Below are 27,836 nucleotides of genomic sequence, written 5' to 3'. Positions count from 1 at the left end.
TAGGAGCAATCGAACTGGAGTGATCATTCTTCAGCGCGAGGCAAAAGTGATGGCTTGGTACGTGTGAGGCAAGAATGGCGTTGGAATTGGGAAGGGGGAAGCACAACTAGGTGACAATGGTGACACGAGACCAGCTCTACGATAGTGAGCCGAATCGTTAACACAGAAAGGACTGTGTCTTTAATAAAGTGAGGCAAGAATGGCGTTGGAATTGGGAAGGGGGAAGCACAACTAGGTGACAATGGTGACACGAGTCCAGATTTTCGACAGTGAGCCGAATCGTTAACACGAGGAGGACTTTGCCTTTATAAAAGCAATCGAACTGGAGCGATCATCCTTCAGCGCGAGACAAGAAGCATGGAAAAATGCTGTGAGGCAGGAATGGCGTTGAAATTGGGCAGGGGGTAGCACTTCTTCTTCTTCTTCTTCTGCGTTCGTGGGCTGAAACTCCCTCGTACACTCGTGTTTTTGCACGAGTGGAATTTTACGTGTATGACCGTTTTTACCCCGCCATTTAGGCAGCCATACGCCGCTTTCGGAGGAAGCATGCTGGGTATTTTCGTGTTTCTATAACCCACCGAACTCTGACATGGATTACAGGATCTTTTCCGTGCGCACTTGGTCTTGTGCTTGCGTGTACACACGAAGGGGGTTAAGTCACTGGCAGGTCTGCACATAAGTTGACCTGGGAGATCGGAAAAATCTCCACTCTTAACCCACCAGGCGGCAGCGACCGGGATTCGAACTCACGACCTCCCGATTAGGAGGCCGACGTCTTACCACCGCGCCCGTCGGGGGTAGCACAACTAGGTGGCAATAGTGTCACGAGGCCAGATCTACGATGGTGAGCCGAATCATTCACACTGGATGGACTGTGTCTTTAATAAGAGCAATCGAACATGAGCAGTCATCCTTCAGCGCGAGGTAAAACCGAGGCAGGGAAAAGTGCTGTGAGGCAAGAATGTCATGGGAATTGGGAAAGAGGAAGCACAACTAGATGACAATGGTGTCACGAGTCCACAGAAAGGACTGTGTCTTTAATAGGAGCAAACGAACTGGAGCGACCATCCTTCAGCGCGAGACAAGAGGCAGCGAAAAAGGCTGGCTTGGTGCGAGCCAAGAATGGCGCTGGAAAGGGGAAGCACAACTGGGACCAAGATCGAGTGACAATGACCGAATGAGGACTCAGCTGTTGACACCACGCCTACGTGACGAACTGTCCAACCCTGCTTGCCACTTCATTGTTGCCTCCTCTTCCTTATTTTCCTTCTCTTCTTCCTCCTCCTTCTCCGTCTTCATCATCACCTTCTTCTTCTTTTTCTTCTTCTTGGTGTGACTCAGTTTCTCTGTGAAGCGGATGTCCGTCGTACTTGTATGATGCAGAGCTGGAAACACACAGTCGTACTGTTTAAAACATGTTATTGCCTGTTTTGAAACACAACATATCGTTTTAAACACAGGTTTTTTACACCCCCGGTATAGGGGTGTGTATAGGATTCGGTCGATGTGTTTGTTTGTTTGTGTGTTTGTGTTCGCATATAGATCTCAAGAATGAACGGACCGATCGTCACCAAACTTGGTGAACAGGTTCTATACATTCCTGAGACGGTCCTTACAAAAATTGGGACCAGTCAAACACACGGTTAGGGAGTTATTGGTGGATTAAGATTCTACAAGGACTTATAGAGGGACATATTAATGGTCAAAGGGAAATAACCTTCTCAGTTGGTGGCAGTGAGAATGGTAAGGACGGGGGTGTTTTTCCTACCTCGGAGGAATTTCTTGTTGTTTGTGGTTTTGTTTTACATGTATAGTGTATAAAAAGAGTAAGATCCCGCCTGGTTTGATGTGCAACTGGGGCGGGGATATAGCTCAGTCGGTAGCGCGCTGGATTTGCATCCAGTTGGCCGCTGTCAGCGTGAGTTCGTCCCCACGTTCGGCGAGAGATTTATTTCTCAATCAACTTTGTGTGCAGACTCTCCTCGGTGTCTGAACACCCCCGTGTGTACACGCAAGCACAAGACCAAGTGCGCACGAAAAAGATCCTGTAATCCATGTCAGAGTTCGGTGGGTTATAGAAACACAAAAATACCCAGCATGCTTTCCCCGAAAGCGGCGTATGGCTGCCTAAATGGCGGGGTAAAAACGGTCATACACGTAAAATTCCACTTGTGCAAAAAACACGTAGTGTACGTGGGAGTTTCAGCTCACGAACGCAGAAGAAGAAGAAGAAGAAGAAGAAGATGTGCAACAAACTCGCTGGAAACTCAAAACGATGTAATTTCTGTAATTTTGGCAAAAGTATCAGAGACAACGGAGACAATGTTTATAACAGCGTCTCGTAATAAAACATAGTTTTTCCATGTAGAAGCCGGCTAAGCTTCAGCAGCTCTGTCTGTGACCACCACTGGTCTGCTTGGGATTGTGCAATTCTGGGAAAAGCCCAATTGTTAATTCTTGCCAAGATGAACGCACTGCATGCATTATCATGAGTGCATGTTCCTTTAAGTGATTCTTCTGTTTGAATCCGACTTTGGCCTGCGTTTTCTTTTTCATTCACCCTAATGATCGCTGACTGATCGATCATCTGACAATCAGCACTCTGTGCAATGGGCCTTCTTGACAGATACTGACTCCAAGAAAGGTCGAATTTTCGTCAAGTTCGTTTCTGGGTCGGAGAACTGAAGTGGCACCAAGAGGCGACGCCCTTTGGTGCTTTGAGCAAGACTTTAGTCATCACATAGTAAAACAGCTAACAATAGTATTGAAAACAACAATTTAGCCTGATACTAATTGAGCAAAATCAACGTCGCCAAGTCTACTTCACGTAGCTCGCTGCACGAACCGACCGTCCCCTTCGTTCTGCTGCTGAACCTCTCCGCCTCCACATCCCTCGCTCGAAACTCGCATCTGCTGGTCAGCGTGCATTTCCCTCCGCGGGCCCCTCCGTCCGGAACTCCCTGCCGCTTGAGCTTCGCCAGAGCCCCTCTCTTGACGCGTTCAAGAGTAGGTTGAAGACTCAGTTCTTCCCGTAGCTGGCTGCGATTTTCATGTTCGACGTGATGTGTTGTGCCCCAAAAGACATTCTTGTGCTGTGCTCTGTGAGAGGGATTTTCTTTGTGCTTAATATTATTTTGTTTGGACCTAGCTATTGATGTGTACATTGTTGTTAAACAGTTGTTTGTTGTATGTTTACCAGGGTTTGCTAGTGTGTGATAGGGTTCGTGTCCGTCTGAAGATGTTAGTTTCTTTGTTAGTCCTGTGTTGACAACTCTTCGACAAGCGCTTAGAACTGTACCCACGGAATACGCGCTATATAAGCTTCATATTGATTGATTGATTGATTGATTGATTGATTGATTGATTGATTGATTGATTGATTGATTGATTGATTCGGTAAAAAGACTTGGTGAAGTCTTTGCGAAGTCATCCTCGGGCTCAGTTAAGCAAGGTCTTAACAGCATGCCATCTCAAGCGGACACTTACCGAGCACTTTGTCTTGTCAGAAAGAAAAGATAAAGGTTTATCTGAGATTCATTCGACAAAAATCAAACAGGCTTCGTGGAGTAAGTACTAGTCTTGTCTTTTTTATTTATTTTTTTATTTTATTTATTTATTTATTTTTATTTATATGGGAGATTTCTATAGCGCTTGACGTTCTCTAAGCGCTTTACATATTAATTTCTGCCGTGTGAGATGGAATTTTTTACACAATATATCACGCATTCACATCGGCCAGTAAATCTCAAGCCATTACGGCGAATATTTACTTTTCACGGCCTATTATTCCAAGTCACACGGGTATTTGGTGGACATTTTTTATCTATGCCTATACAATTTTGCCAGGAAAGACCCTTTTGTCAATCGTGGGATCTTTAACGTGCACACCCCAATGTAGTGTACACGAAGGGACCTCTTGTCTTGTCTTTCCTTTCTGTTTATTTTTGTTTTGTTTCTATTTTGATTCTTCGTTTAGTTTGTGTGTTTCCTTTCGTTTTTTTCTTTCCAAAGTACATCAGAGACATACACAGCAAGTTCTCCAAGTTTTACCCCCCTCTCAAAGTTTTCTCCCCAATAAAAAAGAACAGTTCAAAATTAAAGTCGAGAAGATGAAATCCGGAAACAGAAAAAAGAAGCTGTCGAAATATTGATGGTCACCGTTGTGTTGTCTTTTTATTCAGACGGGCGCAGTGGCGTGGTGGTAAGACGTCGGCCTCCTAATCGGAAGGTCGTGGGTTCGAATCAATACCAATCAATATCAATCGTGAGGTTCGAATCCCGGTCGCTGCCGCCTGGTGGGTTAAAAGTGGAGATTTTTCCAATCTCCCAGGTCAACTTATGTGCAGACCTGCTAGTGACTTAATCCCCTTCGTGTGTATACGCAAGCACAAGACCAAGTGCGCACGGAAAAGATCCTGTAATCCATGTCAGAGTTTAGTGGGTTATAGAAACACGAAAATACCCAGCATGCTTCCCCCGAAATATAGAGTGCTGTCCCTTCTGCGCCGAGCGGCTGCATTTCAGGGCTCTCTCATATTTCGTACTGTGCGCCTTGAGTCGCCTTGTGGTGAGATATGTGCGCGATATAAATTCTCGTATTATTATTATTTAACCAGAAATGTACTTCCAAAGAGATTCAGAATATGAAGATTACAAAATGCCACCCACTTGCGATGCTCTCCCTTTTCTGTTCGTGACCTTGACCTTCGAGGACTGCACAGTTTGTCTTCAATTTACGACTGCCCTACGAGCTGTCTTCTTGGGTTGCACAATAATCATCCGATGTGGCCCTCATCACATTTCCGGCGGCAAAAATCAATTCGAGGGGCTTAATAAAGGAGCACTGGCTCCGGATTTATGATTTCTTCTCCTGTCAGGTCGTGCTTTTCTTGAATGATTAGCGTGAGGAATCATCTGCGGCTTGACTTTTGTTATTGTTTATAAAGGAAGTTTGGCGATGTTCGTGTGTGTGTGTGTGTGTGTGTGTGTGTGTGTGTGTGTGTGTGTACGAGAGAGAGAGAGAGAGAGAGAGAGAGAGAGAGACAGAGACAGAGACAGAGACAGAGACAGACAGACAGAGACAGACACACAGACAGACAAATAGAGAGAATGTGGGTGTGTGTGAAAGAGAAAGGGGACATAAAGAAAAGGGAGGGTTATGGAGAAAAGCGAGTGAGAGATATAGGGTAGGGGGTGGGGGGGGATGGGTGAGTCCTCATGCTCCGGGTAGAGACTTGTCTGTGTGTGTGGGTGACTGAGAAGGGGGGGGGGGGCATCCAGCTCATCATATGTGGAGCAATCAAGACTATTCAAAGATTGCCAGAGAACCCATACTGCGTTGACACCAAGACAGCAGCATCTCTTGCTCACCCACACACACTTGCTAGCTGTCAGGTCGCAAGTTTTTTATACACATATGTGTTACACACAGACACAGAGGCACACAGGCATAGACACACACATACACACACACACACGCACACGCACGCAAGCACAAACAAACGCACGCACACACACACACACACACACACACACACACACACACACACACGCTCGCACGCGCGCAACCACACATACACACACCCAAGCGCACGCACGCAAGCACACACGCAAGCACGCACTCACACACACACAGACACACACACACAGACACACACACACACACACACACATTCATTAATCCCCCCCTAAATACACAGCCTTTGACCTCTCCCTCTTTTGTATAAAAGACAGCATGAACTGTCTGGAGCTTCGTTAATAGGCATGCTACAGACCAAAAATGGTTTTACCTGAAAGAAGCGCGCAGTGGCGAAGCCACAAGCCTGAGCCTGCGAAGCAGGCGAGCCAACTAGGGGGGTCCGGGGGCATGCCCCCCCCCTATTTTTTTCAAAAAACGGTTAAAATATGTGCAATCTGGTGCATTCTGGGCATCGTTTTCAGGGCTGTAATAGTGTTGTGATCTTGTTAAAAATCCCAATTTAGCCTCCCCCCACCACCATTCAACACACCTCCAAACTGGTGAAAACAACACTACTGTAGACTAGTATGTATTGACCAGTGCACTGTACTACAGTAGTGGTGTTTTCACCAGTTTGGAGGTACACATGAAAAGGGTTTACAAGTCACAAAAGCATTGAAAAAGGTTACTGCAAAAAAACAAATGCAAGGAAGAGTAGTCACTCACAAGTCAAAGAAGGCACAGTTCTTTTTGCTGCTTTTGCCGGATTCGTTCTTCTTTGTGTCAGCCTTCTTTTTTTCCTAGAAGGTGTTTTCAAGCCAAGCCCAACTCCATTTGTACGTTCTTCACGCCGGAATCAAATGGTCCCGGCGAATTTCTCTGTACAATATCTGGGCGAAACATTTCGCCAAAAACGACGGCCTACATCCGCAGAACTAGATTGGGAACGTTCTAGATTCAGAACGGCAAGACCAATGACGGGCAACGCGCGTGCGCTGGCTTCATTGAGACCGGTGTCACGAACTGAAACCTCTGCTGAACAATCCTTCTCATTGCGATCATTGCGCATGCGCCAATCTTGGACTTCAAGAATGCGACCCTTTGACCGAACATGGGTTAGGGTAAGGATTAGGGTTAGGACTAATTAGGGTAAGGGTTAGGGTTAGGTTGTTCACGACCTGATTAATCTCCCTATGTTAGCGCATGCGCATTGACCGCAATGAGAAGGATTGTTCAGGCAGAGGTTTCAGTTCGTGACACCGGCGCCCGGTCGCGTTGCGCGATATTCACACGGATCGTTTTTGCGGAAATTTTTCAATTTCACCGGAATAAATTTGACTTTACCGGATTTTGAAAACGGCTTTACTGGATTTCCGGCAATTACCGGAAAAGTAGCATGCCTGGTTAATGTAATCCCTTTTCACTCCTTTATCCTTCCCCCCTTTTCCTTGACACTGGCTAGTCACTTGAGTTTGCCTGCACTTGAAGTGTGTGTGTGTTTGTGTGTGTGTGTGTGGGGGGGAGAGAGGTGCGAGAGAGAGGAGAGAGAGGGAGAGGAGAGAGAGAGAGAGGAGAGAGAGAGAGGGAGATAAACGGACAAAAAGGCCAGAGACAGAGACATACAGATAGAGAAGTAAGACAGACATACAGACAGACAGAAAGAGAAAGACACACTGCATGACAGACAGTCACAGAGAGACAGATACAAAGAAGAAGAAGAGAGATATATAGATAGAAGTTTGGCGAGAACGTCCGGAACATCAAGCGGAACCGTCATAATTATTCAGCCTCCTGAAAGATAGCCAGAGGCACCTTACCGCAAGGACTGCACACCTGCGCACGTGTGCTAGACCTGTCAAGCTACAGGTTATTGTCCTCATCTGGCTCACATACGGCAGGACAAAACCCCAGTCTGCCTCACCCCCGCCCCCTCACCCCCCCCCCCACCCCACTCCCTTTGCTCCACTTTTCAACACCCTCTTGGCCGTTTTATTTTCTTTGCAGAAAACGTATAACGCTGAGGTCTTGTAAATTGTGCGTGGTCAAAACGAAAGTCCTTTCCTTTTCCCTTTTCCAGCCCCCCCCTCCACACACACACACACACCCTGACACTGTGTCGTTTCCCAATCGTTACTTATCATCCATTTCATTTCAATTATACCTTTTCATGATCATTCCATTTCTTCACCGTGAGTTTTCTGCATGGCTGTCTTTATTTGGTTTGCAAAAAATAGCATTTTTGCAGTTTTGGTGGCAAGTCAAATGCACACCTTTGGTTGCTTTCGCGTCTCTCTTCACCCCTACACAACATTACGCAGCCAAAGAAGAGGTTAAACGAGACTCAGTGAACGTATAATTCCCGTAAAGTCAGTAAAATATCCCGCGGGAACCTGTTTTTACTTTTGAAATCTGGTTCGTATTGCAAACGACCAAAAATCACTTGCGACGTACTGGTATCTGGTACTGAACAAGAAGAGAGCTAGACCGACGACAAACACAAAAATGAGGGCGTGACAGTGCGGCCTCAACTTTCCCTAAAAGCCGGATATGACATCATCAAAGATATTTCTCGAAAAAATGAAAAACACGTGGGAGAATATCATACCCAGGAACTCTCATGTGAAATTTTATGAAGATCGGTCCAGTAGTTTTCTCTGAATCGCTCTACACGCACACACACACATACACCAGACCCTCACCTCGATTCCCAGTCAACGTAAAAACGGGACACAAACGTAATCTGACTCACACATATATCAGTACCTATCGTACGCCGGCTGACATCTTTTCTCCTTGCGTCATGATTTATGACGATACATCTGTCTCGTGATGATAGCTGCACGTTCTGGAATTTATTCACTGTCTTCTGTAAACTGATTTATTCTGAAAACAGACGTAAGGTTAATTAAATGGGCTTTTTAATGATGCAGTATTTCGAATGTTTCTTTTACTTTCTATTTTTAGGATGGACACCTAAACTTTGGTAACATAATTTTGTTTTCTAAATTTTATAACGTAGGGGAAGGGCTCCTAAAATGGACCACTTTTTGTTTCATGCTGATGGCTAGCTTGTTTTCTGGCGAAGACGTTTCATATTGTGCTTGGTTGTTCTCTCTTTAGTTAACCGTAAGACCGAATTAGAGCGACTTTGATAGACATTAAGCAGACGATTTACAAGCAGTCGATTTTGTAGGCCACATATTACAGGCTGCTCGTATTTTGTTGGTGTGCAGCTGGTAATCTATCGCACCTTCTCGGATTTTTGTGTGGATTGAAAGCAATCAATCAATAAATATGAGGCTTATATCGCGTGTATTCCGTGGGTACAGTTCTAAGCGCAAGAATTTTTGTATTTTAATTTCTTTTCTTTTTTTATGCAATTTATATCGCGCACATATTCAAGGCGCAGGGATTTATTTATGCCGTGTGAGATGGACTTTTTTTTACACAATACATCACGCATTCACATCGGCCAGCAGATCGCATATCCTACTTTTCACGGCCTATTATTCCAAGTCACACGGGTATTTTGGTGGACATTTTTATCTATGCCTATACAATTTTGCCAGGAAAGACCCTTTTGTCAATCGTGGGATCTTTAACGTGCACACCCCAATGTAGTGTACACGAAGGGACCTCGGTTTTTCGTCTCATCCGAAAGACTAGCACTTGAACCCACCACCTAGGTTAGGAAAGGGGGGAGAAAATTGCTAACGCCCTGACCCAGGGTCAGACTCGCAACCTCTCGCTTCCCAGCGCAAGTGCGTTACCAAAGCAGCTGCCAACAAGCGCTTACCGCGCTTATAGAGAAAATGAGATAGTACCAAAGTTGTCAACCTTCATCTCATTATCGAGCTCTTTTTATCCACGTGGAATATTGTGAAATGAGTCTGCCACAATGCTTTGCTTCTGTCGCTTTGACCATGCTTTTTTTGGTGATGCTTCATGTCTGAAAATGCAATTATCAAGATGGACCATTCGATGTCTTTTGTTAATTTCCAGATCTGATACCATTTTGCCACCCCCCGCGGGTTAGGGGGAGTCCCATATTGGTTGGGACGAGAAAGAATTTGCCCGATGCTCCCCAGCATGTCTTAAGAGGCGACTAACGGATTCTGTTTCTCCTTTTACCCTTGTTAAGTGTTTCTTGTACAGGGATCGCGTTTACGCACGATTTTTGCGTATTTGACGCATTTTAAAAGTCGCTGACGCGTTTTTTTCGCCGCGCCGCGTAAGCCATACGCAAAAATATTGTAACTTTTTCTTGTCTTCACGCAGCGCTTTTGCTCTGACTTAATAATCACCCGAGTCCTGAAACTGACTATAGGGCTCGAGAAGTGACGACACACATGAAATCTGTGCGTCAAAACTAAAGTCCGTTTCTTTTTGCATCGAAGTATCGCAAACGAACGTAACGAGGGTATTACCAGATAATGTCTTGTCGGATAATGAAACAGACATTAGCTGCTCTCCCATCTCGCGCTTCCAAAAGGCGGAAAGTGTGTCTAGTCGTATTAGAGCGGGAAACAAACTCGCAAGGCCCGAAGGTTGGAGACAGCAGGGGTGTTATTCGACAGGCGTGCGCGGAGTTCGACAGGAAAACTCGCCGTATTTAGGTAAGGAGTGTCTTTAAGTCTTTCGTGCGTGTTTTGTTTGTGTCTGTACGTGTTTTCGTAGTACGCAAAAATATTGGTCCGTGACGCGTTTTTTTCGTTTCGTTGCGTATGACTTACGCGTTTTTTAAAAAGCTAGCGCGATCCCTGTGTATAGAATATAGTCAATGTTTGTAAAGATTTTAGTCAAGCAGTATGTAAGAAATGTTAAGTCCTTTGTACTGGAAACTTGCCAGTAAGGTAATACATTTTACTACGTTGCAAGCCCCTGGAGCACATTTTTGATTAGTGCTTTTGTGAACAAGAAACAATTGACAAGTGGCTCTATCCCATCTTCCCCCTTCCCCCGCCGCGATATAACCTTCGTGGTTGAAAACGACGTTAAACACCAAATAAAGAAAGAAAGAATACCGTTTTGCCTGGCGTTTTACTTCGCATTTTGCCTGGCGTTTTGCCTTTTTATTCATCTTTGAATTTAGTCCATTCCGTATTCCTGCACATTTGTTTCAGACAGATTGGAGTATCCGACAATAACTTCAGTACTAGATCGGGGCTGCTTGGAAGATTTTTCTGTTCGGCCTGGCGTTCAGAGATCTGATCGCTTTCTCGAATATTCGTGCATTCGATTTGGCATTGTGTACATACCTGTTTACTTGTGAATGAGTTTAGTGAGCCTCTTCGGACTACTTTAGGATTTGCACCACAGAAGTATCCTCATTATCATCATTTTTATTATAATAGTTTATCACGTTTTGCATTTCTGCTTTCTTCTTCATCGAGATGGACTACATGATGACCCGGCAGTGCTGGGTGGACGCAGCCACCGGCACCCAGATCTTCTTCTCGTTCGGCCTGGCGTTCGGAGATCTCATTGCTTTTTTGTATTCTTGTGCATTTATCACGTTTCTCATTTCTGCTCCCAGATGGAATACCTGATGACTCCGCAGTGCTGGCTGGATGCAGCCACCCAGATCTTCTTCTCGTTCGGCCTGGCGTTCGGAGATCTCATTGCTTTTGTGTATTCTTGTGCATTTATCACGTTTCTCATTTCTGCTCCCAGATGGAATACCTGATGACTACGCAGTGCTGGCTGGATGCAGCCACCCAGATCTTCTTCTCGTTCGGCCTGGCGTTCGGAGATCTCATTGCTTTTGTGTATTCTTGTGCATTTATCACGTTTCTCATTTCTGCTCCCAGATGGAATACCTGATGACTACGCAGTGCTGGCTGGATGCAGCCACCCAGATCTTCTTCTCGTTCGGCCTGGCGTTCGGAGATCTCATTGCTTTTGTGTATTCTTGTGCATTTATCACGTTTCTCATTTCTGCTCCCAGATGGAATACCTGATGACTCCGCAGTGCTGGCTGGACGCAGCCACCCAGATCTTCTTCTCGTTCGGCCTGGCGTTCGGAGGCCTGATCGCCTTCTCGTCCTACAACCCGTCCAAAAACAACGTGGAGAAGGACGCCATCTTTGTGTCCCTGACCAACTGGTTCACAGCCATCTACGCCTGCACCGTCATCTTCGCCATCATGGGCTTCAAGGCCACGCTCATGTTTGAGCACTGTGTCGAGCAGTGAGTACACAGCGTGCAAGTTTGAGCGTGAATGCCTGAGCGTGAATGTTTGAGCACTATGTTGAGCAGTGAGTACAGAGCGTGAATGTCTCAATCCAGTTTGTTTGAGTACTGTTTCGAGCAGTGATTAGAATGATTGAGCGTGTATTGTGGTGTCCGGGCTTCAAAGCCACGCTCGTGTTTGAGCACTGCGTCGAGCAGTGAGCAGTGAGTACACAGCGTGCAAGTTTGAGCGTGAATGTTTGAGCATGAATGTTTGAGCGTGAATGCTTGTGCACTTTGTTGAGCAGTGAGTACAGAGCGTGAATGTCTCAATCCAGTTTGTTTGAGTACTGTTTCGAGCAGTGAGTAGAATGATTGAGCGTGTATTGTGATGTCCGGGCTTCAAAGCCACGCTCGTGTTTGAGCACTGCGTCGAGCAGTGAGTACACAGCGTGCAAGTTTGAGCGTGAATGTTTGAGCATGAATGTTTGAGCGTGAATGCTTGTGCACTTTGTTGAGCAGTGAGTACAGAGCGTGAATGTCTCAATCCAGTTTGTTTGAGTACTGTTACGAGCAGTGAGTAGAATGATTGAGCGTGTATTGTGATGTCCGGGCTTCAAAGCCACGCTCGTGTTTGAGCACTGCGTCGAACAGTGAGTACACAGCGTGCAAGTTTGAGCGTGAATGTTTGATCATGAATGTTTGAGCGTGAATGCTTGTGCACTTTGTTGAGCAGTGAGTACAGAGCGTGAATGTCTCAATCCAGTTTGTTTGAGTACTGTTTCGAGCAGTGAGTAGAATGATTGAGCGTGTATTGTGATGTCCGGGCTTCAAAGCCACGCTCGTGTTTGAGCACTGCGTCGAGCAGTGAGTACACAGCTTAATGCTATTACCTATTAGGTAATGTTTGCTTCAACTCTCTTTCTGTCCTTTTTATATTTAGTCAAGTTTTAACTAAATATTTTAACATCGAGGGGGAATCGAAACGAGGGTCGTGGTGTATGTGCGTGTGTGCGTGTGTGCGTGTGTGCGTGTGTGTGTGTGTGTGTGTGTAGAGCGATTCAGACTAAACTACTTGACCGATCTTTATGAAATTTGACATGAGAGTTCCTGGGTATGAAATCCCCGAACGTTTTTTTCATTTTTTTGATAAATGTCTTTGATGACGTCATATCCGGCTTTTCGTGAAAGTTGAGGCGGCACTGTCACGCCCTCATTTTTCAACCAAATTGGTTCAAATTTTGGTCAAGTAATCTTCGACGAAGCCCGGACTTCGGTATTGCATTTCAGCGTGGTGGCTTAAAAATTAATTAATGACTTTGGTCATTAAAAATCGGAAAATTGTAAAAAAAATTAAAAATTTATAAAACGATCCAAATTTACGTTTATCTTATTCTCCATTATTTGCTGATTCCAAAAACATATAAATATGTTATATTCGGATTAAAAACAAGCTCTGAAAATTAAATATATAAAAATTATTATCAAAATTAAATTGTCGAAATCAATTTAAAAACACTTTCATCTTATTCCTTGTCGGTTCCTGATTCCAAAAACACATAGATATGATATGTTTGGATTAAAAACACGCTCAGAAAGTTAAAACAAAGAGAGGTACAGAAAAGCGTGCTATCCTTCTTAGCGCAACTACTACCCCGCTCTTCTTGTCAATTTCACTGCCTATGCCGTGAGCGGTGGACTACGAGTATACGGTCTTGCTGCGTTGCATTGCGTTCAGTTTCATTCTGTGAGTTCGACAGCTACTTGACTAAATATTGTATTTTCGCCTTACGCGACTTGTTATATTTAGTCAAGTTTTGACTAAATATTTTAACATCGAGGGGGAATCGAAACGAGGGTCGTGGTGTATGTGCGTGTGTGCGTGTGTGCGTGCGTGTGTGTGTGTGTGTGTGTGTAGAGCGATTCAGACTAAACTACTTGACCGATCGTTATGAAATTTGACATGAGAGTTCCTGGGTATGAAATCCCCATACGTTTTTTTCATTTTTGTGATAAATGTCTTTGATGACGTCATATCCGGCTTTTCGTGAAAGTTGAGGCGGCACTGTCACGCCCTCATTTTTCAACCAAATTGGTTGAAATTTTGGTCAAGTAATCTTCGACGAAGCCCGGGGTTCGGTATTGCATTTCAGCTTGGTGGCTTAAAAATTAATTAATGACTTTGGTCATTAAAAATCTGAAAATTGTAAAAAAAAATAAAAATTTATAAAACGATCCAAATTTACGTTTATCTTATTCTCCATCGTTTGCTGATTCCAAAAACATATAAATATGTTATATTCGGATTAAAAACAAGCTCTGAAAATTAAATATATAAAAATTATTATCAAAATTAAATTGTCCAAATCAATTTAAAAACACTTTCATCTTATTCCTTGTCGGTTCCTGATTCCAAAAACATATAGATATGATATGTTTGGATTAAAAACACGCTCAGAAAGTTAAAACAAAGAGAGGTACAGAAAAGCGTGCTATCCTTCTTAGCGCAACTACTACCCCGCTCTTCTTGTCAATTTCACTGCCTTTGCCATGAGCGGTGGACTGACGATGCTACGAGTATACGGTCTTGCTGAAAAATGGCATTGCGTTCAGTTTCATTCTGTGAGTTCGACAGCTACTTGACTAAATATTGTATTTTCGCTTTACGCGACTTGTTAGAATGTGCATTTAGATTGTAGAGTTTAATGCTAAGAATTGCTTGACAAAATCCTTGACATTAAATAGTCAACGTCTGAAGTTTTTCTTGTTTCGTTGATATTTATTTATTTTTAAGGGGAGATTTTGCCTGACATAAACGTTACATTGACAGAAGGTACGTTAAACAGAAAGGTGTTGTTTTTTTTTAAGATTTAAGTTTTAAGATTTGTTGTATTACAGTAGACAAGAAAGAAAAGAAAGCATATTTGATCAGAAACTAGTACGTAACACGACTTTACACTTGTTTTCATTTTTTTTATGCAGCAATATAGAGGTGCTGACGGACTATCTACAACTACCCGGATGGAACAAGACCACACTGACCACCGAGATTTACCACGAGAGGTTCGAGCAGAACCTGACCCAGTACAACCTTACGGGGATAGACAGAGAGTTTAGACATTGCAGCATGGAGGAGGATCTTGAAAAGGTAAGATGTTTGTAAATCAATAAGATATGGATGTGTATCCCATGACAATCTAACGGGGATAGACAGAGAGTTCAGACACTGAAGCGTGGAGGAGGATTTCGAAAAGGTAAGATATTTGTTAAAACACAGGGAACTGTATCCAATGACAACCTGACGGGGATAGACAGAGAGCTTAGACACTGCAGTATGGAGGACGATCTTGAAGAGGTAAAATGTTTGTTAAACCACAAGAGATAACTGTATCCCAATACAACCTTACGGGGTTAGATAAAGAGTTCAAACACTGCAGCATTGAGGAGAACCTCAGCAAGGAGTCTTGTAATAGAAGTGCCACTCGTCGTGTTAGGCGAAGGTACCACTAAAAAAATAAAGCCGTAAAAATTCGTCGTTCTGCTGTGTTCCATTTGGGCGTAAGCGTGGAGCAGCAACAACAGTAAAATGGAACACCCCCCCCCCCTTTTAAGACCCTCACCACCCAATTAAGACTTCACCTTTTAATATCTTGCTTTTGTTTAGATGTGGTGTTCATAACGTCTGTAAATTTACCCTTATGATAGTGCTCCTTCCCTTTTACGAACTGCTGTTCGTATGGTTAATTGTTTTATGTAGGGTGTACATTTATATGTTCTATTCTGTATATGTTCTTTTGTAAAGGGCCTAGAGCCATAGGTTAGGCACTTAAAAATGTCCAGTTATTATTATAAGTTTTTTGGTGAGCTTAGAAAGGGGGTTCCAGTGTAATATACCAACTAATTTCTCACTGCAGGGTGCGGAAGGAACAGGTCTTGCCTTCATCGTGTTCACACAAGCCATTGTGGAGTTTGGCCCGTCCTCGCCATTTTGGTCCATCGTCTTCTTCCTCATGCTGCTCTCCCTTGGCTTGGGGTCAGAGTTCGGCACCATAGAGGGCGTGGCAACCTCGCTCTACGACCTTGACTTTCACCCCTGGGTCAGGAAGAAGTGGCTGGTTTCAGGTGAGCGCATACAGCTAGTACAGGCCTAGAACTTACAATATTTAGAAATCGTCCAGAAGCTCGCGCGGAAGACACAAACGAGATGATCAAAACATTTCATGCATGGCTTATTTAAAAAAAAAAAAAATTTTAACCTCAGTTGCATGCAGGTTTGCTACTACAATTATTTTTTGCCTTTTTTTTTTTTTTTTTTTTTTGTGTGTGTGGCTTGGAGCAACCTTCTTCATAGGTCTTTTCTTTTCTCAGTCAAATGTGTACATTTTTAGATCAACAAACTTTATCAGTAAACTAATATGTTTAAGTAAATAAATAAAAATAATCATAACATAAATTTATTCCTTATCATACATTCCTATCCGAAAATAACAGTCTCTAAATATTATTATTTCAAACACTCAATTTAAACTTACACTTGTTTTATACCAGGCCCCTGAGGGTTAAATCCCTTTGAAAAATAAATAATATTTCAAGGGGTGTCCCATATCTAAATTTACTTATACACATTTTTCCAATCAAGATTAAATGGGTAAGATACTTAAACATATCATGTGTCAAACCATTCTTATCTCGCACACAAATCAGCACATCTGTTGCTTGTAAAATAATTGCAATGTTATATCGATCGTAAAACAATGTTTCAACATGCTTCCACAAATGGTGAATTTTACTGCAATAGAAAAAGAAATGTTCAATATAATCAACTTGTTCAATACAATATGGATATTTATCATTATTTGTGAGTCCCATTTTTAAGAGAAGAATATTGGTATGCATGGCTTATTGTTTCAGCCGTGCTGTGTGGGTCGTGCTGCATGGTGGGGTTCCTCTTCGTGCTGGGCAGTGGCTCCTACTGGGTGGCTCTCTTTGACTCCTTCGCCGGCTCCTTCCCCCTCATCCTGGTGGCTCTGGCCGAGACTGTGGGTGTGGGATGGATCTACGGTGTGGACAGGTCAGATGTCAGAGCACACACACACACACACACACACACACACACACACACACACACGCATGCACGCACGCACGCACGCCGTACGCAAGCACGCACGCACACACGCACGCACACACACACACACACACACACAAAACACACACACAAACACACAAACACACAGACACACAAACACACACACACACACACACACACACACACACACACACACACACACACACACATCCATACATGCATACATCTGAGAGAGCGCGCACGCGGGCATCTTTGCGTCAGACATGCTAGCTCATCCAAACAATTGAAACCAAACTAACATCACACAGAGGCTTGTGGGCGTGCCTGTATCTATCTTGCAAAACGTCTAGGTGGGTTACATTTTCAAGAGAAAACGAATGGAGCAGATATATTTTGGATGTTGTTAATGAACTAAACCGCTTGTTCTAAAGAAAGTAAAATTTGCGTGAAGTAAGTAAAAGTAGTCATTCAGGAACTGGCTCGACCATCTCAGTCAACACACATGATTTGACGAAGCAGAGACAGACAGGTTAGTACTATACTACAAACACAGACATATACACCTGCTTTCACTGACCAACGGAAGAAAGCTTGTGACAGCTCAGAAGGAGCAAGCGAGTATACATTTTGAGAAAGAATGTTTCTGTTCCATAGACAAAGGGTCGTAAGCGCTCTTAAATGCTTATGATATGTGTATCTAGAGCGCTTACGTCCCTTTGTTTCTGAGATCGTAAAATTACTCTGTCGGGGTTTGTATGGGTTATGGAAGAGTTACCTTTTCTTGCAAAACTTCTGACAAACATTGAAGGGGCCAATCACTTGCGACGGGTGTGTCGAAAACACGTGTACAGAAACGGGTGTTTCCGACACATCCTTCGCTGGTGATTGGCCCCTTCACTGTTTGTCGAGACAGTTTTTGCAAGTAAAGGTCACTCTCCGGAACCTATATAAACCCGACGGAGTATTTTCAGAATTCGTTTATTTGATAAGGAACGTGTTTCTCACATTTTATTTTGAAAGCGTGCTATGCCTGTTGCAGGTTTTCTGACGACATACAATCCATGATCGGCAAGAGACCCCACCTGTTTTGGAGGATTGCGTGGAAGTTTGTCGCTCCTATCCTGATTATTTCTCTTCTCGTGGCGACGTTGATCAGCCAGTTCTCCAACCCCATCGTGTACAAAGCCTACAACAAGGCTACGGTACGGTGAACACTGTGTGTGTGTGTGTGTGTGTGTGTGTGTGTGTGTGTGTGTGTGTGTGTGTGTGTGTGTGTGTGTGTTTGTTGATCAGCCAGTTCTCCAATCCCATCGTGTACAAGGCCTACAACAAGGCTACGGTAGGGTGAACACTGTGTGTGTGTGTGTGTGTGTGTGTGTGTGTGTGTGTCTGTGTCTGTGTCTGTGTGTGTGTGTGTTAGTTGATCAGCCAGTTCTCCAACCCCATCGTGTACAAAGCCTACAACAAGGCTACGGTACGGTGAACACTGTGTGTGTGTGTGTGTGTGTGTGTGTGTGTGTGTGTGGGGGGTGCATTGAATTTGTTAATGCCAGGGTCCCAGAGTACACACATTGAAAGTACATAACACCCAACGTGTCCAAGCCAGAAGTCTTTCAAGCGCTGTAAACAAAATACTGTGATGCGTGTTTGCATTGAAAGCTTCTTTGCTCTGCGTTAACTTTCACAGAGGATGTTACAAGCCATGTCTTTATCTACCATTTCTTTTACACGTGGCAACCACATTTATTTGCTTGAATCTTTGCTTGACGAGTACTCCTTTTCACGCAAGCTTTTAATAAAGAATTACTTCTAAACTTCTCTCCCCACTGATTGACAGTCTAGGAAATGTTACGTCTTTTAAGTACCACTTAGTCTATATTGGGGCATGTCGAGCCAGTATGTTAACTTCTCTTCCTCTTATCCATGCGTCTTGTTATAACAACTTGGTTTATCTTGGGGCATGTCGAGCCAGAATGTTAACTTCTCTTCCTCTTATCCATGCGTCTTGTTATAACAACTTGGTTTATCTTGGGGCATGTCGAGCCAGTATGTTAACTTCTCTTCCTCTCATCCATGCGTCTTCTTATAACAACTTGGTTTATCTTGGGACATGTAGAGGCAGTATGTTAACTTCTCTTCCTCTCATCCATGCGTCTTCTTATATCAACTTGGTTTATCTTGGGGCATGTCGAGCCAGTATGTCAACTTCTCTTCCTCTCATCCATGCGTCTTCTTATAACAACTTGGTTTATCTTGGGACATGTAGAGGCAGTATGTTAACTTCTCTTCCTCTCATCCATGCGTCTTCTTATATCAACTTGGTTTATCTTGGGGCATGTCGAGCCAGTATGTCAACTTCTCTTCCTCTCATCCATGCGTCTTCTTATAACAACTTGGTTTATCTTGGGACATGTAGAGGCAGTATGTTAACTTCTCTTCCTCTCATCCATGCGTCTTCTTATATCAACTTGGTTTATCTTGGGGCATGTCGAGCCAGTATGTCAACTTCTCTTCCTCTCATCCATGCGTCTTCTTATAACAACTTGGTTTATCTTGGGACATGTAGAGGCAGTATGTTAACTTCTCTTCCTCTCATCCATGCGTCTTCTTATATCAACTTGGTTTATCTTGGGGCATGTCGAGCCAGTATGTCAACTTCTCTTCCTCTCATCCATGCGTCTTCTTATAACAACTTGGTTTATCTTGGGACATGTAGAGGCAGTATGTTAACTTCTCTTCCTCTCATCCATGCGTCTTCTTATAACAACTTGGTTTATCTTGGGGCATGTCGAGCCAGTATGTTAACTTCTCTTCCTCTCATCCATGCGTCTTGTTATAACAACTTGGTTTATCTTGGGGCATGTCGAGCCAGTATGTTAACTTCTCTTCCTCTCATCCATGCGTCTTGTTATAACAACTTGGTTTATCTTGGGGCATGTCGAGCCAGTATGTTAACTTCTCTTCCTCTCATCCATGCGTCTTGTTATAACAACTTGGTTTATCTTGGGGCATGTCGAGCCAGTATGTTAACTTCTCTTCCTCTCATCCATGCGTCTTCTTATAACAACTTGGTTTATCTTGGGACATGTAGAGGCAGTATGTTAATTTCTCTCCCTCTTATTCGCACGACCATTTCAACATTTGGCTTATCTTGAGATTGGTAGATGACAGTATGTTAATTTCTCTACCTCTTATTCGCACGACCATTTCAACATTTGGCTTATCTTGAGATTGGTAGATGACAGCATGTTAACTTCTCTCCCTCTTATTCGCACGACCATTTCAACATTTGGCTTATCTTGAGATTGGTAGATGACAGTATGTTAATTTCTCTCCCTCTTATTCGTACGACCATTTCAACGTTTGGCTTATCTTGAGATTGGTAGATGACAGTATGTTAATTTCTCTACCTCTTATCCCTACGCCTTCTTGTGCCCACTTGGCCTATCTTGGGACAGGCAGAGGTAGAATGCTTTTTTTCTGCTCTTTTTACATTTAGTCAAGTTTTGACTAAATGTTTTAATATAGAGCGGGAATCGAGACGAGGGTCGTGGTGTATGTGTGTGTGCGTGTGTGTGTGTGTGTGTGTGTGTGTGTGTGTGTGTGTCTGTGCGTGTGTGTGTAAAGAGCGATTCTGACCAAACTACTTGACCGATCTTTATGAAATTTTACATGAGAGTTCCGGGGAATGATATCCCCGGACGTTTTTTTCTTTTTTTCGATAAATACCTTTGATGACGTCATATCCGGCTTTTTGTAAAAGTTGAGGCGGCACTGTCACACCCTCATTTTTCAATCAAATTGATTCAAATTTTGGCCAAGCAATCTTCGACAAAGGCCGGACTTCGGTATTGCATTTCAGCTTGGTGGCTTAAAAATTAATTAATGACTTTGGTCATTAAAAATCTGAAAATTGTAAAAAAAAATTAAAAAAATTATAAAACGATCCAAATTTACGTTCATCTTATTCTTCATCATTTTCTGATTCCAAAAACATATACATATGTTATATTTGGATTAAAAACAAGCTCTGAAAATTAAAAATATAAACATTATGATCAAAATTAAATTTTCGAAATCAATTTAAAAACACTTTCATCTTATTCCTTGTCGGTTCCTGATTCCAAAAACATATAGATATGATATGTTTGGATTAAAAACACGCTCAGAAAGTTAAAACGAAGAGAGGTACAGAAAAGCGTGCTATCCTTCTCAGCGCAACTACTACCCCGCTCTTCTTGTCAATTTCACTGCCTTTGCCACGAGCGGTGGACTGACGATGCTACGAGTATACGGTCTTGCTGAAAAATTGCATTGCGTTCAGTTTCATTCTGCGAGTTCGACAGCTTGACTAAATGTTGTATTTTCGCCTTACGCGAATTATTGTTTGTATTGTGTTACCTGTCTTGTCTCTTGTTCCTTGTCCCAATATGCTCCTACACCGCCCAGTCCAATGCATTCGGGTAGCATGCTAACATCTGTCTCTGTCTCTGTTCCTTACAGGGTTTCATGGAAGGCAAACCTTATCCCTGGTACGCCGGAATGATCTGCGCGTTGCTCGTCCTCTCTTCTGTGCTATTCATGCCTGGCGTGGCCATCCTGCGCAGGATCGGGGTGCTTAAGTATGACCGTGCCAAGGCCGCGGCCGCCGATATGAAAGGTAACACAATGTCCACTGCCCGCTTCATCCCGGGCAGTACACTGTCTACCAGGTCCGAGGACAGGGACTCTGGACTCAACTCGGACCCTGACGAAACTACCAGAGCGGAGCCTGAGAAACCCGTGACCTTCACCATTGACGATTTCAAGGTCGTGGCTGCTGGCAGCAAGGACGATGATTCGACTGTTTGATGGTCGAGGACTGGGGATTGTTTGTGTTTTTACTGGTGTTTGCGTGTTTTGCTTTGTTTTGGTGATTAGTTTTTATGACGTTTTTTTGTTGTTGTTTTGTTGAATTAGGTTGGTGCCTGAGTGGGCAAATTGTGGGTTTTGCCCAGAAAGACCCTCCAGGGTTAACAAGGAAAATGAATAAAACAAACAAACAAACACACAAGAAACAAGCAACCCCCCCCCCCCCCAAAAAAAAAACCACACCCACAAAAACCATAAAAAAACAGCAACAACAAAACGCGAACAAACAAAGAAACACACACACACACACACACACACGCACACACGCACACACACACACACACACACACACACACACACACACACACACACACACATTCATATTTGCGTTTAGTGTTCGGGTTGTGCTGAGGGGAGCGTTTGAAACGCGTTACCGGTGGCATATTTTGTCACTCACATATGTTGTCTTTTGTTTAACGGATATTACTGATATTGCTGCTGAGTTGTGCCGTGTGTGAGTTGAATCAACTCTTATTCTATATATTTTGTGCTTGTTGCATTATAGGATTCTTTTTTAAATTTTTTTTAATGTTTTTATTTTTTTTACATATATGTCTCTTGCGAGAGTTGCTTAAATTTGCTGTCGGTTTTTGTGTGTTTTATGCGTAATGCCATATACAGAATTTATAAGAGAAGTTACGGAATGCCCTTCCGGTGGAATAACTTCATTGTCGTGATGATATCATTCAGTCTCCTGATCACCAGGGGCGTTTTGTCTTTCATACTATGCTTATACACTCTAAACTAAAAGTGTTCCAATGCGAGCACACATTTTGTAACCAGTTGTGAACACTGTGTCATATAGTATACATAGAGAATACTACATGGCTAGCTGTGTCGTACCAGATTTACACGAGTTGTTTTTTTAAAATATTGAACTGCGAGCGAAAGCGAGCTGTTCACTATTTGAAAAAGCAACGAGTGTAAATCTGCTACGACACAGCAAGCCATGTAGTATTCTGTTTATCCCACATACAAACGAGGCAGCTAAATTGAAGACGCTTGTTTTGGAACCTCGATCTCTTCTAAAGCCTCGTGCAATCTATTACGTCAAAGCAAAGAAACGTCACTCTGAAAGTGTGGCGTGACGTGTTAGTTCTAAAGATTCATCGAGGGTAATTAGCGAGCGCAATTTTTGTTTCTATAATGACGTTTGTCTCGGTGACTTTGGCATCATAAGCAGGGGAAAAACAGGTCCCTGCCAGACTTGCTTGACATGACCTCATTTACATGATATACACACGTGTGATTTGAACGATTATTATCTCACGGGTGTCTCTCTCACGTATGTAGGATAAAACTCTTTAACTCATTGTCTCCCAGGTACGGAACCCACTCATATGGCTCTATCTGACTAGGTATCCACTCAGACTGTTAGCTTCAGACGCTTCCTGTAACGTCCATCTAACGCCTGCATTCCAGCGTGTTGATACACAGTTACTACACAGTTACTACAATTCTAAGTGACCTGCTGCAGCACAGCTGGTCTCGGCTAAAATACCTTGGTCAACAAAGGTGGGGTAGAAAGTGTTAAGCAAAAGTGTGTTACTCTTTCAAGTAGAATTATGTAGTATCTCATACAGTGTTCACAAGTGGTTACACAAAGTTTGTTGACATTGGAACAATTCTAGTTTTTAGAGTGTACTTGTTAGACGTTCAGGTTCATGTTATTAGCGAATCCATTTGACTCCCAGGGCTCCCCACGGACGCCCCTCCTAGTGCATGCGTCCTGGGACCCCACTTTTAAATTTTAGAGGGTCCATGGACCCCCACTGCAGTATTTTAGAGGGTCACAAGGGTCCAAAAGCCGAAAAGTCCCAGTGTACTTATAAGACATTGTGGTCACGTAGTGAACTGCGAAGTGTTGATTGCAGTCTGAAAATGGTATCTACGGTACGCACAATAAAGGAAATCTAGTGCGTCCCGGGACCCGCTCTTTTAAAATGTAGTGCGTCCAGGGACCCCCTCCATATATTTCTAGTACGTGTTTTCGGCTTCTATTGCGTATAGGACGCAAGGACGCGCGCTATGGGGAGCCCTTAGTATCTCATACAGTGTTCACAAGTGGTAACAAAAAGTTTGTTCACATTGGAACAATTCTAGTTTAGAGTGTACTTGTTCATGTTGTTAGCGATTCCATTTGACTCTCCTGCGTGTCCATAGAGGACATAGAGATTCTAGGTCAGTACCTTTGCACGTTCACTCGTCATCAAAGCTGCATTTACTTTGAGGTTTTTTTGTTCAAATTCAAAAAGCCTATGGTGTCAACGTTCGTTAGTGAAATGCAAACTTCTTTTCCAGCTAAATTACAGTTCCGGACCATGTCAAAACTATCGCAGTGGGTTTAGATTACAATTTGTTTGCAAAATACATGGTCACATTTAAAACACATGTGTGTATCTTTAAAAAAAAGTGCTGTGCTTTGCTTTGAAGTATTGTATATCTCTGTATCAGTATGAGAGAGCGAGACAGTGTGAGAGAGAGAGATAGAGAGAGAAAGAGAGAGACAGAGAGAGAGAGAGAGAGAGAGAGAGAGAGAGAGAGAGGGAGAGAATGAGAGGAGAGAGACAGAGAGGAGAGAGAGAGGGAGAGAGAGAGGAAAGAGAGAGAAGGGAGAGAAAGAGATAGAGAGAGGGAGAGAGAGGGAGAGAGAGAGAGAGGAGAGAGATAGGAGATAGATAGGAGAGAGAGAGAGGAGAGAGAGAGAGAGAGAGAGAGAGAGAGAGAGAGAGAGAGAGAGAGAGAGAGAGAGAGAATTCTCAAGGAGTAGCGGAAAAATGGTAGAGCTTGAAAACATATTGTTGTCACTAAGCGAAAGAAAAATCATATATCAAATTGCTACCTTTGTTTCATCTGGAGAAAATAAAGCTGCAAGCAACTAAGTTTGCTTTTGCTTGTGTTTGTAAATATCATGTAAATAATCCACAAAAAGAAACACTTGCTTTAAAACTGAAACATTTCATCTGGCCATAGGCCTCAGATATATGTAAATGTTTGGATGCAGTGCTTTACCTTATTATTCCAAATTACAAGAAAGATGTCTTGTTTTCATCTTCTTTGTTTTCTGTTGGTTAGTTGGCCATTTCCGTTTATTTAACCTGAAGGGTAAACAACGGGTGCAATAAGACGGATAAGTGGATAAGATGCTGGCCCCTAATGCGGAACTGAGTTTCAGAGTTCGAATCCCGGCCGCGCCTAATGGGTTTATGGTGGAGAATTTTACGCATGGGGACGTAGCTCAGTCGGTAGCGCGCTGGCTTTGCAACCAGTTCGTCGCTATCGGCTTTGGTTCGAATCCCAGGTTCCGCGAGAGATTTCTTTCTCGAAGTCAACTTTGTGCAGACTCTCCTCGGTGTCCGAACATTCCCGTGTGCACACATGCGCAAGAGGAAGATCCCAAGCTTACAGCGAAAGTCTCAGGGCTTGGAAAACATGAAGACTCGCATGAATCATCTCTCGTGTCTCTTTATCGTCACCGTATCTCGACGAGGGAAGCCTACTGCTGACATGTCGAAGAAGCCAGCCGCAGTGGGATTGTTAGAGCCAAAGTATCAAAGAAAGTGTCAAAGTATCACACCATATGCTCAGCGTATTACCAATACAGTCGAACCTGCCCTTGAGACCACCTGTCCATAAAGACCACCTGTCCATAAAGACCACCTGTCCATAAAGACCACCTGTCCATAAAGACCACCTGTCCATAAAGACCACCTGCCCATTAAGACCACCCCAAAGGATCCCCGACGGTTTTTACGACTATATTAATCACCTGTCTAAAGAGACCACCTGTCTAAAGAGACCACCTGTCTAAAGAGACCACCTGTCTAAAGAGACCACTTTTGCTCAGTCCCTTGGGTGGTCTCTTTAGTATACAGTATATAAGAGACCACCCAAGGGACTGAGCAAAAGTGGTCTCTTTAGACAGGTGGTCTCTTTAGACAGGTTCGACTGTATACTGCTATGTTGGGCCGTGTGTGAGGACGTTAAACCCAATTAGTCCGTCATTCAGTTAGATTTGTACGATCTCCCAGGTCTCCGTCTGCAAGTTTTGGTCTCTGTCCAAGTAGAAGGATGATCTTATTCAGAATAAAAGCCAGGCCAGATCTGTGGCGGTGTGCATGACTGTGTACACTAGAAGGAAGGTACTTGTATTTTTAAACGGTGCTTGTCGGTTGGACGATGCACAGTTTTAGCGGCTCAGACGTGTTATCCCCCTTCAGCTTCCCACGCAACCACCCTCCCCCCCCCCAACCCCCACCCCTACCCCAACGATTATTTCCCTTCCTCTACTATCCGTCTCCCGCTTACTATCGTGAGGACGACAGTGAAGCCATATTTGTGAAAACAAAGATTATAATCATCTATTGTTAACATACGATTGTATATTTGCTATGTTGCTGTTTCTAAATCAAAAGAAAACAAATGAATTATTGTCCACGAGACGTCAAGGATGTACACATTTGAACCCACAGTGCCTGAAACTGCGAGGAACTACAACGTGACAATAATTATAGACATCGTTTGTTTTCATCTCTGCTAACATTGGGCTTCTTTGTGTTGCTTCCCGGCCCATCCGCATTATTTTGTCATTTGGGGATTTTGTTGTTGATGCCATACTTTTATGTTCAAAAGTCAGTGTATTTTCTTTAATTTCAGGGTCAAGTTAGCCATGATTTTAGTTTGGCAGCTGCATTTATTGTTTATCTTTATTTCTTTGTCGTTTTTTTATAATCACAAGTATTTACACCAAGGAGATGTTTTTTACTTGTCTGTGTGTCATCGTGATTTAAGTGATGCGCTTGTGTATTATCTAGGCGTTTAGCAGCGGAAGACGCAGCGTGAATAAAAAGTAACTGTTGAATATTTTATATAAATATGAATTTGATTTTTTTATGATTTTATCTTTATCTCCAATCATATTTATGTTTGCTGTTATGTCCCTGACGAAAATGAATTGATTATAAATACGTATATTTACTTTTGCGTGAATATGGCTTATTTAGGTCGCTTACGGTAGTTTTGTGAATTATAAGTTTTCCATAAAGTGTCTTAGAATATTTACGGTTGCGTTTTTAAAGGAGGTTAATTGATGCCAAAGATTTTCAGAGACTCTTTCATTCTAACCAAGATGTGTGCATTAAAGATTTGGTTTGAAGAATTGTCTTTCAAGGGCGTGATTTCTGAGTCTCTCGTGTCTCGCAGTTGATGTATTTGTTAATGCGTGCGTGCGTGCGTTCGTGTGTGTGTGTGTGTGTGTGTGTGTGTGTGTGTGTGTGTGTGTGTGTGTGTGTGTGTGTGATGCAGTGGGATTATTCAAGTACAGTATTTTAAAACAATCGTTGAAGATTGTGTGTTGATTTTTTTCAAGTGTGCTTTTATTTTTTTTAGGAGGAATACATATATACAGCAGAAACAGTGAGAATACTGAAAAACGCGATCCATAATGTGTTGTGTGAAATGTTTTTCAAACGGTAAATTTACAAACAAATGAACAAACAGTCGAAAAAATACACTGTACATTGCTAAGATTCTTTTGATTACTCATGTGAGTCAAAAATGTAAATTAATTATGTAACCGAGTGCCGAAACACCACAATCACCTTTGGAGGCGAAGTCCAATCAAACAGGATTGAGAATTTTAGAGCTTATTTCTAAGCCCTATAAAAACTGTTATGCATTCGCAAAGGAATCCATGAACATACAGAGAGACAAAAGCCGCCAGACCCCATCACAAACAGAACTCTACAATCCACAGGTGTTGCCTACTTCAAAGGCGAACAACTCTGCAGAGTCTGCTGTGAAGGGCGACGGTAGTCTCCCTGTCACAATTATATGAATAAACAAACCAACTACACAAGGAGACAAGCAAACAAAATGTGCTGTACTTTTTTCTGACTGACTAGATTGATTTCCAGTAACATTCTGTGCTTTGCATGTGCACTGTCAAAAGACATCCTGAACTCAGGTCAAAATGAGTTCGGCTCATTCTCTCCTTGACAGGATGCCTTGAGTTTCCTTGTCTGTCTGGCAAGGAAACCGATTTTTTTTATTTTTATTTTTTTTTTATTTTTTTACATATTTAGAGCTTTTTGTAATGTATTATTGATATAAGCAGATTCGCGATCGTCGATAATGATTTTTCATGGTGTTTTGTAATTTTTAAATTACAAAGGAATTGATATGTAAGCCAGTTTCAAGCGAGCTATTTTT

General features: G+C 42.9%; 1 protein-coding gene and 2 long non-coding RNA genes across 3 annotated transcripts in view; 2 read left to right on the top strand and 1 right to left on the bottom strand.

Annotated features, from left to right (window-relative positions):
* LOC138962098 (sodium- and chloride-dependent transporter XTRP3-like) overlaps window positions 1-21,781 on the top strand; it is a 130,910-nt gene extending 109,129 nt beyond the window's left edge. Inside the window, exons 6-11 of the mRNA XM_070333821.1 lie at window positions 11,406-11,647; window positions 14,612-14,777; window positions 15,544-15,751; window positions 16,541-16,700; window positions 17,755-17,917; window positions 21,219-21,781. Of these exons, the coding sequence (XP_070189922.1) occupies window positions 11,406-11,647; window positions 14,612-14,777; window positions 15,544-15,751; window positions 16,541-16,700; window positions 17,755-17,917; window positions 21,219-21,566 (1,287 nt within the window). The 3' untranslated portion in view covers window positions 21,567-21,781. The remainder of the gene's footprint in view (window positions 1-11,405; window positions 11,648-14,611; window positions 14,778-15,543; window positions 15,752-16,540; window positions 16,701-17,754; window positions 17,918-21,218) is intronic.
* The window catches only part of LOC138962134 (uncharacterized), a 264,299-nt gene extending 237,496 nt beyond the window's left edge, over window positions 1-26,803 (top strand). The window contains exon 2 of the long non-coding RNA XR_011454407.1: window positions 25,673-26,803. This is a non-coding gene — a long non-coding RNA (uncharacterized lncRNA). The remainder of the gene's footprint in view (window positions 1-25,672) is intronic.
* LOC138962127 (uncharacterized) lies at window positions 25,173-25,563 on the bottom strand. The gene is made up of 3 exons (XR_011454404.1): window positions 25,464-25,563; window positions 25,338-25,429; window positions 25,173-25,303 (listed from the first exon to the last, which is right to left on the bottom strand). It is a non-coding gene; the product is annotated as an uncharacterized lncRNA (long non-coding RNA).
* Window positions 26,804-27,836: the final 1,033 nt, after the last annotated feature.

Source organism: Littorina saxatilis, linkage group LG1 (genome assembly GCF_037325665.1).
Source record: "Littorina saxatilis isolate snail1 linkage group LG1, US_GU_Lsax_2.0, whole genome shotgun sequence".
Taxonomy (NCBI): Eukaryota; Metazoa; Mollusca; class Gastropoda; order Littorinimorpha; family Littorinidae; genus Littorina; species Littorina saxatilis.
The sequence above is the reverse complement of the archived record's forward strand: the minus strand, read 5'-3'. Positions and strand labels throughout refer to the sequence as shown.